At 43.5% G+C, this 12111-nt stretch overlaps 1 protein-coding gene across 2 annotated transcripts in view; it reads right to left on the bottom strand.

Annotated features, from left to right (window-relative positions):
* The window catches only part of ITIH5 (inter-alpha-trypsin inhibitor heavy chain 5), a 63849-nt gene that overhangs the window by 45655 nt on the left and 6083 nt on the right, over positions 1–12111 (bottom strand). For both annotated transcript variants that reach the window (XM_072954933.1, XM_072954934.1), the window contains exons 2-5: positions 11085–11129; positions 6258–6421; positions 5297–5398; positions 3426–3685 (exon numbers count right to left, since the gene is read on the bottom strand). In XM_072954933.1, coding sequence (XP_072811034.1) covers positions 3426–3685; positions 5297–5398; positions 6258–6421; positions 11085–11129 — 571 coding nt within the window. The remainder of the gene's footprint in view (positions 1–3425; positions 3686–5296; positions 5399–6257; positions 6422–11084; positions 11130–12111) is intronic.

The raw sequence follows: 12111 nt of genomic DNA, 5'->3' as shown, positions 1-12111 counted from the left end.
AGATCTGGCAGAATTGACCAGCTTGAACCAGGAACATGTTGAAAACCTAATAGCATCTTCATTGCCAACAGTTATTTTTCCCTAAATTCTTTCAACCAGTATTTACTGAGCATCCATTCTATGCCAGGCACCATGCTAAGTGCCTAGATTACAATCCTAATAGAGCCTTCACAGCAAAAAGCAGAGTCGTGAGGTTAACAGATCAAACAAAGAAAAAGATGCATAAGATTTTTAAACAGATTCGATCAACTCCTTACTGGGCATCTATGGGCATTCAAGACACTGTGTTAGTCTGCACGTAACATAAAATTAACCTTTCTAAAGTGTACGGTTTAGGGAGGGTGGGCAGTGGTAGGTCTAACTCAGTGGTAGACCTCATGCCTAGCATGCAGGAGGTCCTGGGTTCAATCCCCAGTACCTCCATTAAACAATAAGTAAATAAATAAAGTGTACCATTCAGTGACATTTAGTACATTCACAACGTTGTGTGACACCACCTCTATCCAGTTCCAGAACATTTTCATTCCCAAAGAAACTCTGACCTTGAAGCCATCATTCCTTCCTTCCTCGTCCAGGCGCTGGCAGTAACCAATCTGCGTTCTGTCTCCGTGGATTTATCTATTCTGCACATTTCACAGGAGTGAAATCATACAGTACGTAACCTTTTGAGTCTGCTTTCTTTCACTGAGCATAATGCTGTCAAAGTTCATCCATCTTGCAGCTTAATTCAGTCCTGCATCCTTCTGTATGGCTGGTTAATACGCCATTGCGTGGCTATACCACTTCTGGTTCACCCACTCATCCACTGACGGACTTCCGGGTTGTGTGCACCTATTGGCTACGGTGAACAGCGCTGCTATGAACATTCATGTACAAGTATTGAGTACCTGTTTTCAATTCTTCTGCATATATCCTCAGAGAAATCTCTGGGTCATATGGTGATTCTGCGTTTAAGTTTCTGAGGAACCATCCAACTGTTTTCTGCGGTGGCTGCACCATTTTACATTCCTACCAGCAATGTAAGGGGGCTCAGCTGCTCCACACCTTTGCCAAAACTTATTTTCCATTTTTGTTTCTTTTTAATGAGTATAGTCATCCTTGTGAGCGTGGAGTCGTAGGCCATTGTGGTTTTGATTTTGATCTGCCCTTCCCTAGTGACCAGTGGTCTTGACTATCCTTTCAAATGCTTGCTGGCCATTCGTATATCTGCTTTGGAAGTGTCTATTCAGGTCCTCTGCCCACATTTTGATTGGGTTGTTTGTCTTTTTTGTATTTGAGCTGTAAGAATTCTTCTCATTTACTATTTTAATAATCCAGAAAGTATAATGCTTTGGCTTCCAAGTTACATCTCACAGAACTGGCTTGCACACTGAGCAAAAGCCCATTAATTTACACTTCAATAGCGGTGGTTCCAGTCCCAGTACACCAGGCAAGTAACCTGAGGCCAAGGTAGCTTCCGTTGTTTTTAACCTTTCTCTTCTTTTTATATAACTAGGAGAGACTTGGAATTTGAACTCACACCCTCAGTCTTTTACAAAAGCTCCCCGAGCGTGTTGTTATGGAGACGGAATGAGATAATATTACGTGCAATTGCTGAGAGCAGCTAGCATAAAGTAATCCTTGCCTAGAACTGCTTCCTTAAAGAGGGCAACGGTCAGTGGTCAGATGTGCTTAGGGAACGTCCAGAAGTCTGACTCCTTAAGGCCAGGCAGCTCCATCAGAGGAATGAGCTGGCTCCGGTCCACATTCACACAACTATAGCCTGCATCCTGGTGTAAGAGCGATTCTAGCTCCGTCTCTACCCTGCATTTGTTTTTGGATACACTCAAGGGCATCCAGACAGGGTCACAACATCCTGTGCCTCTGGCTCCTGAGGCTGTTGTTTTGCAGGAACAAAAACAGCTGAGCTCTGAAAGATGAGACTGACAGGCAAACAGGGACCCGGGCCACTGCACCTGGCTGGGGAGACGCCTGTGAAATCCCATGCTCTAGAAGGCAAAATGTAGGCTCTGGTACAAAGCGCCAGGAAAACAGTTTTCTTAAAAATAAACAGATTCCCAGGAGATCAAGGGTCTGGAGAAATTCCTCTGAGATTCTCACAGGCCCTGTGGATAAACAGTCAGCAACCTTGCAACCAGCGATGGTGACTCATGCCTGCCCCTTCCAAGCATAACACACACCACAGGAGGACACCTCTCTGAAGAGTCACAGTGGTGCTGAAAACTAGGCAAAACGCACATATATGTCATTCCTGCAGCAGGACGACCCTCAGCATCTCCTTTTTAGCATCTTAAAATAGTTATGGAGCCGGGTACTTCCATCCCAGACACAGCATCACTGCTCTGCCCGCCCCGAGGTCCTGCCAACTCTCTCCTTCCTCCTGAAAACACACTGCCTTCACACAGTTGTACCCAGGAGCCTTCCCCGTTAAATGGTCATCAGGAAGAAATAACATTTTGAAACATTCTTTGAGGTATGATGCATATTTACATGGAATATTACTCAGCCATAAAAAGTGAAATAATGCCACTTGCAGCAACATGGCTGGACCTAGAGATTATCATATTAAGTAAAGTAAGTCAGACAGAGAAAGACAAATAGCATATGATATCACTTATATGTGGAATCCGAAAAAAGTGATACAAATGAACTTATTTACAAACTAGAAATAGACTCACCGACATAGAAAACAAACTATGGTTACCAAAGGGGAAGGTGGGGAGGGATAAATTACGAGTTTGAGATTAACATATGCAAAATAGATAACCAACAAGGGCCTACTGTATAGCACAGGGAACAATATTCAGTATCTTGTAGTAACCTATAATGGAAAAGAACATGAAAAAGTATATATATATGTATAACTGAATCACTATGCTGTACACCAGATACACAACATCGTGAATCAACTATCTTGAATTTTAAAAAGTAAAAAATAAAAACAGAGTATTAGAAAATGACCCCATAATCCCTCACTCCTAGTATCAAATGATTATTCTGTATAACTTTCTAGTTTTTTGCCAGCTTCAAAGTTAACAGAGTTAACACATGTAAAGTATATATAATTGTGTTTCCCCCCATTACATGCTGCATTGTTTTTATAACTCTATTTTACTTATTACCTCCCTCTGGTTGGATATTTAAGGGGATGGAATGTTCTTGCTACTACAAATATTAGCGAGAGGGTTCGCACCTGTAACAGTCCCAATGTTTTAGATGGTTCACCAAGGTTAGATGCCCAGAAGTGGACAGTACCGCGTCCAGTGATGAGAATATTTTTAAACCTCCCAGTGAAGCCTGGCCTCAACAAAAATACAGATGTACATGGCGCTGTCTTCGCTCTGCTGAGATGCTTCAGATTCCCGCATCCCTTACTACCACCCAAGGCCTGCGCAGACGCAGCGCCACCCGCGCGCATCGCTCACCGTCCCCGCGCGCGCCGCCGCCGCCACCGCGGTGCCCGCTGTTCTGGAGCCGCGGCACCTCCAGCGCCGAGATGCCCGACGGCTCCAGCACGTCCACCTCCACCGTCAGCCGCCCCACCAGCTGCTGGGGCCGCACGCTAACCGCGTGCTCGTACTTCCCCAGCCGCCTCTGCAGGAGCTCCTCGTAGCTGAGCAGGAAGGCCGCCTTGTCCTTGCTGGGCAGCACCACGGAGGCTCTGAAGGTTTCCGTCCCCTTCTCCCTGGAAGGAAGAGAAGAGGGAACAGGCCGTGGGAGAAAGCCAGGTCCCCTCCAGTCCTCCCCAGGGCACCAGCCAAACTCTCTCAGGGAGATTCCTTATCGTGGACCGCAGTGTTTCCCTGCCATCCAGCCAGCCACCACCCACTGCACCTGCCCTACAGGGACTCAGGATGGAGAGAAACAAAAGACTGGCCCTGGATGGTTAAGATGCGTACCTATGGAATAAGGTCAATGAGCTCAGACTCCTGCATCTTCCCATATCTAGAAAAGCACTAAAATCATTAACTTGAGATGTCTGTTTTAGGGGTTAGCAGTAATCTTTTGATTTTGGACTGCATGGGCTTGGTTTTGTCTCCTTTGTCAGCAAAAACTCCTGTACATCCTGGCCCCTCCCTCAGCTCTTTGGAATGGTTCCTCAGAGCTTCCAAGAGGTGGTCTCCTGGGCCATAGTCCTCAGTAATGCCTCCGAAAAAACATAATTCTCGACTTTTGGGTTGTGCATATATTTTTCAGCCAATATTAGAAAAAAAAACCTAAAAGTTAGTATTGGGAGGAGAAGCAAAGACCTGGCTCTAGAAGAAGGTCATGCAGGTTCAAAGATACTGAAGATCAGAGAATTGAAAGGTTCCTGAACTTTCCTACTCGGGGAAACCCGAGTCAGACCAGAGCGGACAAAGGGGAAGAGGGCTGAAACAGGGGACCTCCAGGACAAGCAGACACATGTGTTGTGATCCAACTAGACGAAACTGTGGCATGATTCTGAACAATTTATAAGGTGTCAGAAAAGAGCCTCAGAAAGCCCACACCATCTTCTCTAGATACTAAGATCATTTTCCTTCAAAGGGAGCGGGGGACTTTTTTTCCCAAATGGGCTGGGAGAGAAAGAAACAGAATCTCAGAACACCAGGTGGTTCTGCAGTTCGTCTCATTTTTGGAGTCATTCACAAGAAATTGATTTATTGATTTTCCATATTTAGATTCAGCTTCTAGACAGAGAATACTATGACAGATCAGAATTTAAATGTTGGCAGTTCTGATAATGCAAAAGTAAACAGAAGTAGGGAAAGACAAGTGCTGGAAATGGAAAAGGGAAGGTAGGGTGAAGAGAAGGAGCGAGGACATTCTCACTTAAGATAGTAGGGCCCATAGAAGATGGTATAGCTCTGCTTACCCTGACTGAAGAAAAAGAAGAAATAATACAAAAATTCAGAACGCAGAGGGAAAGTGGAATTAGTGTAAGTATGCTGAATCCTCTTTCTTCAGAGTAGAGAATCAACAGATATCTGATTTTTAGCAAGAAAAATTTTAAAAGCAAGACTATCATAACAGAGTTAGGGAAGTAACTATTGGAAAACTACAGAAATACTAGAAGCGGATGTTTCTCGGAAGGGAGAACTGGGCACAAGCGTGGTAAAACATTCCTTTGTATCACAAACCCTTAGCTACGATATAGATAACTAGGTGCATTTAATTATTTATTATTACGATAAAAAATAAAAAGGTAAATAAATACTTGGGGGAAAGGAAGCGAACAAGATGGGGAGGCAAAGAGGCGGAAAATCTGACACTTTGCTGAAGTGGACTTTTAATTCTTTAAATAAATGGAACTTACCCATTATCTTCTGTGGTTTTATTCCTTTTTGCTGTCCCCTTATCACCGGTTTTCTTTTCTCTCGCTGTAATTTCTCCCTGATACACCTTGTCTCCAATGAGCCTGAAACACGAGAGACAGCTGCATTGCCAGCTTGCCGTCCAAGACAAATTCAAACATGGCTCTCGTAACCATGACAACCCTAGAAACTGTTTCTATTTGCCCCTCGGATATGCAGGAGGAATGCATTCCAGGCCAGGACACTACCCTTGAATCATCCGTTTTGTCTGAGGGCAATTTTCAACAGGTGCATATGGTAAGACCTGAACCACGGGGCCTCTGTGATTCTCCAGGAGGAAATCAGAAGACCTCCTCAAACTTCCAAGAAGATTCGCCAGCTTGAATCTGGCGCAGACCTAGAATTAAACCCAAACACCAATTCTGCATCTCTCTATGTCTTAGTTCAGGAGAAGAGAAGAAATACATTCTACCCAGTACATCCAAGGTTTCATGCTGTCTGGTCCTTCAGATCTCAACTTCAACATTGCCTCCTCCGAGCCACCTCCCGACTCCCCGACCTTAACAAGCCCCCTCGATCTTACTTGCCACCTTTAGAGCATTCACTGCTGTCTGACATGATCTCATTTATTCGTTTGTTTACTTATTTATTGTTTCTCCCCACTGGGGTTTCTGGAGCAGAAATTTGGCTTTTTCACAGAAGTAGACCTTGAAGTATCACCTTGAAGAGTGTCTGGTCTGGAGTGGGGACTCATTCATTTGTTGGAGGGAAAGAAAAAGGAAACGAAGAGGGGACGGAAGGAGAGAAGGATGCAAGAAGAGGAGTGCAGAGGAAGGGAATCAACCTTCTTTCCTACGTCTTGTCCGGTGGAGAATTTATAAATTCTCACAGCATCTCAGGCTCACCCTGACCACCCCACATAGAAATCCTCACTCCAGGGTCTCTGAGCCATGGGTCACCTACATGGTGAAGTTAGTGATGAAAGCTGCGGCTGGAATCTGCATCTGAAACTCGAATTCCTGGTCCTCAGACGCTCTGTTCAGCATCCTGCAGGAAACCGTAGTGAAGGCATACCGGGAAATAATGGTGGACTTAACTGAGAATTCTGCCATCAAGGGTTTGGTTTTCTGTTGGAATCCAAACACACAGTATTCACAATGGTGCATGGTTTGTTTGTATCATTTTTTTTAGATTCCACATACAAGTGATATCATATGATATTTGTCTTTCTTTGTCTAACTTAGTTTGCTTAACATGATCATCTCCAGGTCCATCCATGTTGCTACAAATGGCATGATTTCATTTTTTATGGCTGAGTAGTATTCCCTGGTATATATATTATTTCTGATCTCTATGCTTTTGTTGGTTTTGTCTTGTGAATTAGAGTTTTGCATTTTAGACATACCCTTGAAATCCTATTGAAAGAAGTTATAGTACAAGCTATAAAGTCAAATGTAAAGGAAAAGAGACTCTCAGTCCCAATCCCCTCACCTCACAGATGTCAGACCGGAGTAGTGGACTTGCCCCTGTTCACACACTTAGGACATAATACATCCACCGTGAGAATTTGGAGTTCCTGATTTCCAATCCTGCTTCCTCTGTAAAAGGATTCCAGAGGTGGGCTGGCTGATCAAGGCTTTCCACAGGGGTCACTGTTAGCTAGCCAGTAAAATACAGAACTCCTGGAGCATCCCCACTCTAAAGTTACCTATGAACCTCAGTTTTCCTCCTTTAAACTGTAAACACTCAAAACAGGACGTGGAGCTGAATCCATTCTGCACTCGCACCACATTCTGACATTTTTCCAAAAATGTTTTCTTACCAACTTATCACTCCTTTCCACAAAAGTCAAGTACTAATAGGGGGAAAAAAAATCTTAAGTTTACGTCTTTGATAAACAGAGTGCAGAGCTCCACTGCAGAGCTTTCCAAATAAAAGCGAGCTGCTTCCCTGGAAGAGTCCTTGCCCGGTTCCACTTCTAAAACTGTTAAAGACCGTCTACGCTTGGCGCCTTTGAGACTACTTTTGATGTCACGCTGATTTGCTCTCATTCATAAGAGACAATGATCACTTACAATTTCTCTGAGCTTAAAATGTGAAAATTAGGAGCCGCCTGACAAGTTACTAAGTTTGGCCACTAAGGTATCTTCGTTAGCGTTAAATTAAGATTATGGATGTAGCAGAATTTTCCATAACAGGACGTGGAGAATAGGAGGCAGAGTTTATGGTTTATGGCCCCAGGAGACAGGCTGAGAAAAGTTTCAAGAAAACTATTTTAGTTTTACAGCTTCTGCCCAGTTACTGTTTCCCATGGGAGCCCCTGCTGTTATTCACACGTAAAGCCCTTGCCTTTCCAGCACTTTCCACGGACACTCTGCTCACGTCAATCACGGGTGACCCCACCCCCGCCCCCACAAGCTCCCCATCCCTCCTCCTGCCCCTCCTGGGCTGTGAGCACGCGGAAAACAGAGGTCGTGACCTCCTCCTTTTTTTCCCACCCACAGCTCTCAGTGGAGAGGAAAACTCAAAAACATTTATAAAGTTGAATTTTCTGCATCTTGAACAGTGAAAGAAAACTATACATCCCCCCAAAAGACATGGTAATAAAGGAGTATTTAGTAAGCACTAGCATAGACTAATTCTATGGCAGATTGGGAAGAAATATCACACATGATTATTCCTTCTCTCAATGCATGTTGGGAAGAAAGTGCAAAAATTAGAAACATAGGAAGGTATATATATTTAGTTGTACACTGTAATATTTATTCATTCATCAAATATTCCCACTGATAGTGTATTTTTTTAAAAAAAATATTGAAGTGTAGTTGATTTACAATGTTTGCTTCAGGTGTACAGCAAAGTGCTTTAGTTATATATATATATATACACATATACATATACACACACACACACACACATATTTTCTTTTCAGATTCTTTTCCGTTATATGTTACTATAAGAAACTGAATATAGTTCCCTGTTCTATCCCACAGGTCCTTGTTGTTTAGCTATTCTCTATACAGTAGTGTGTGTCTGTTAATCCCCAACCCCTCATTTATCCCTCCCCATCCTTTCCACTTTGGTAACCATAATTTGTTTTCCATGTCCGTGAGTCTGGTTTTAGTTTGTAAATAGAATTTGCGTCATTTTGTTAGATTTCGCATATAAGTGATATCATATGATATTTGTCTTTCTCTGTCTGACTTACTTCACTCAAATGATCATCTCTAGGTGCATCCATAGGGAGATATATATCTCTCTCTATATTTATTTATTGGCTAGAAGTCTTTCCAGAGTTCAGAGGGAAGAGAAATCCAGGAAGACCCTAAAAGTAAGAAAAGGCTTTTAAAGAGATGTAGAATCTGCATGCGGTGAAAGAGAACAGAAAGAACATTCTAAAAACACGGAAGACGCAGAAATAAGAATGAACCAGAGCCCATTCTGGGAACAAGAATAGAGCAGTTTAATCAGAAAGGAGGGTCTGGGGTGCAAAGGATACTGGCCGGATATGTAAAATTGTCAGGAAATGAACATCCCCAAAGGCCAAGCACAGAGCCTGGAATGGCAGAGGTTCAGAAGACGTGTCATAGGAGGAAGAAGATAAAACAGTGGCCTCTGTTTCTCCCAAAGCAGTTCTTAAAAATCCAACATGCTTTCCATATTCATCTTCAACTCAGTATTTTGTTTGGGGTCATCGGCTGGAAAACAGGGGGCAGAAGTCAAGTCTTCTTGTGACACAATGATGTCTTCATGATGTTTCCTACAAAAGCTAACCAGATGGGAAAGCATTCTGGGGCAGGGAGTGTCTTCGTGAGCTGCTTGGGCACCAGAGATCTTGTTCTACATCACTCATGTGAGTCACTTAAAATCAAGCCACTCAGAGAATGTCCTGAATCACCCAAGATGCCATCTGGAAATGTGACAGAGTGTTTGCCATGGCCTTTGCCAGAAGCCAGGCCTCTTCCCAGAAGATGAACATTTTGCTGTTGGATTCTTGTCTAACAGTTCTTCACTGACTGTTAGAAGTCATCCTGGAGGTGGATGAGAACCTCAGCAATCATCTCATCAGCCTCCCTCACATTACAGAGCTCCTTGGAGTTTGGCAGTTGGCTGACTCCAGGTCCAGAGGCCTTTACTAAATCTTAATGCCTCTTCTTTTTGAGAAAAAACAACGTAGTCCAGAATACAAAAGAGAACGTCTCCCTCCGGGACACAGAGCAGGCAGGCATGGTGCTCGCTGTAAGAGTCAGGTTCCCTAAGCGTGTTTCCTCTCTTGTGCTGCAACCGTGTGTATCGGTGTCACCTGGCCCTCTCTGGGTCACTGCATGAGAACTGAGCTCGAGAAAAGGCACAAATCTTGACTCTCTGGCTACTGCTCTTCCTGTGAGTAATAAATCCTTCACTTCTGACCCAGGAGTCTCCCGTTTTGTGCCAGCACCCAAGAAACAGCAACAGACCAGCTTACTGGCTTGTACATAGGACAAAAATCTAGATTCTTCACTATGTTGACATGTTTATGTTCATATTTGTCTGTCTGTGATTATGTGGACGTGAAGGAAAATATGAAAGCAATGTGACACCTCAGTGAGCAGACTTGGAGAATGAGGTAGGGCTGGGAGGGCCGGGGGAAGGCAGGGGAGGAGGAAGCCAAGTAGAAAGTGATGAGAACACAAAGTCCTGGTCCAGACAAAGACGGTAATGATTGTGACACTGGCCGTGATCGATCTCGCACTGACTCCAACGCCAGCCAGGATGTGGCGGGGGGGGGGAGCTCGGATGAACGGCTCACCCCAGGGAAACTGCTCAGGAATCTGTGTCCTCAGAGCCCGAAGGCACATCCCCACGCCTTGCTCTGTCACTGCATACACAGTGGGAAGGAAGAACTGAGATCATCTAGAATAAACTCTCGGCACTCCTGAACATTTGCCCAAATTCCATCTGTCAGCCTTCAGCAGGCACTGAGAGCCTGGCCTGACTTCCAGCATGTGGAGCTTCAGTCTACAGACGGGGGTGCTTCGCTCCCTTGAGCTGTTTACTTCGCAACAAATCCTTTACTGCTTGTGTAAGAGTGTCATAAAAAAGTAAAGATTCGCTCCAATGTTGTTTGTCATTGTAAGAAGGTCTTGGAAAACTTCACCCTTTGTCCCTAAGAGTTCTACTGAAATCATCAGGTCTCTTTTCAGAAAGAATCCACTTAAATAATGTCATAGAAAAGAAAAGTGTATAAAATAAAGCCTGATAAAAGCAATGCAGTGCGGGGTGTGGAGGGGACAGCTCAGTGGTAGAGTGCCTGCCTAGCACGCACGAGGTCCTAGTTCAATCCCCAGTACCTCCTCTGAAAGAAATAAAGAAATAAATAAACCTAATGACCTCCCACCGCCAAAACAAAACAAACAAACAAAAAAAATGCTGTTTCATGTTCGATTTCTTCTATATGCAACTTTATTCACTTTGGAGGAGCTGCAAGCAAAGCTCCTGCCTGGTCCAAAATACAGAGAATAGGGATAAATTTGGGAGTTTGAGATTTGCAAATGTTAACCACTATATATAAAAATAGATTAAAAAAAAACAAGTTTCTTCTGTTAGCACAGGGAACTATATTCAGTATCTTGCAATAACCTTTAATGAAAAAGAATATGAAAATTAATATATGTATGCATATGCATGACTGGGACATTATACTGCACACCAGAAACCGACACGTTGTAACTGACTACGCTTATATTAAAAAAAAAAATACAGAGAATAGCGAGTGGAACAGCTTTTAAGATGGACTGTGAATATACATACCAGCCTCTGCAGCAGTCTGAGTTGCCTCGGGACCCTGAGTCCAACCTATAAGAAGAAAAAAGATGTGAAATACGACTGTGAGGGCATCCTTGTGTGAGTTCCATGAGGCGGGTGTTAAAATAGGTTCAAATTCACACAAGGGGCTCTCCATCCTGAAAAGCAGTTTGACTTCTAATCAGAGAGCCTGTGGGCCAGGATCAGAATTCATTCCTCTCACACTGGGCTGACTGCTTAACCCCAGGGTCACGGCACCTTGTCATCCGAGGGTTCTCACCTCTGTTGGGGGAAGACAGATGAAATGACAGTCCACTGGAACATCTGTATTTGGTTTCCATTCATTTTGGGCGTGAAAATAAGCTCTTTGCTGTTGTGTCTGTTGCCACAAGTAAACGTGTCAGCTCGCCTCTGATGGGCTCATTTATTGCACTTAAAACCCCAGGAAACTCTGGAAGCCAAAATGAACTTACCTTGACCTTTCTTACTATGTTTTTGCTGGATGATTTGCTCTACTTTTCCACATGCAAGGGGGTGGGGGGCAGAGGAAGGTGATAACATCTTTGTTTTAAAAAAAATCATATAATAATTAACCAGCCTCTTTGTTCTAATTTAAAAGTCCTAGCTGGTTGCTGACCACGTCTCATGGCAAATCACTGTTTAAATAACAGAAGTCTTGACCACCACTGCTGAGAGATAAATTGGCCTTTCTGGAAGGCACTTTGACAATGTAGATCAAAAGCTTGGAAAATACACTTGGACTTTATGTAGACCTTTTTTTTAACAGCTTTATGAGGTATAATTGGCAAACAATAAAATTCATTCCTTTAAAGTGCAATATTCAGTGTTTTTTCGTATAGTCACGGAGTTGTGCAACCATCACCATGGTCAGTTTGGAACATTTTTACCCTCAAAGAAATCCTGCACTCTTTAGCCATCACCTCCCAACCCCATCCTTTCCCCTAGCCCTAGGTAACCACTAATCTATTTTGTCTCTATGGATTGGCTCACTCTGGACATTTCAAACAAATGG

Source organism: Vicugna pacos, chromosome 35 (genome assembly GCF_048564905.1).
Source record: "Vicugna pacos chromosome 35, VicPac4, whole genome shotgun sequence".
In the NCBI taxonomy this organism is placed as follows: Eukaryota; Metazoa; Chordata; class Mammalia; order Artiodactyla; family Camelidae; genus Vicugna; species Vicugna pacos.
This window is presented reverse-complemented; position numbering and strand designations above follow the sequence as displayed.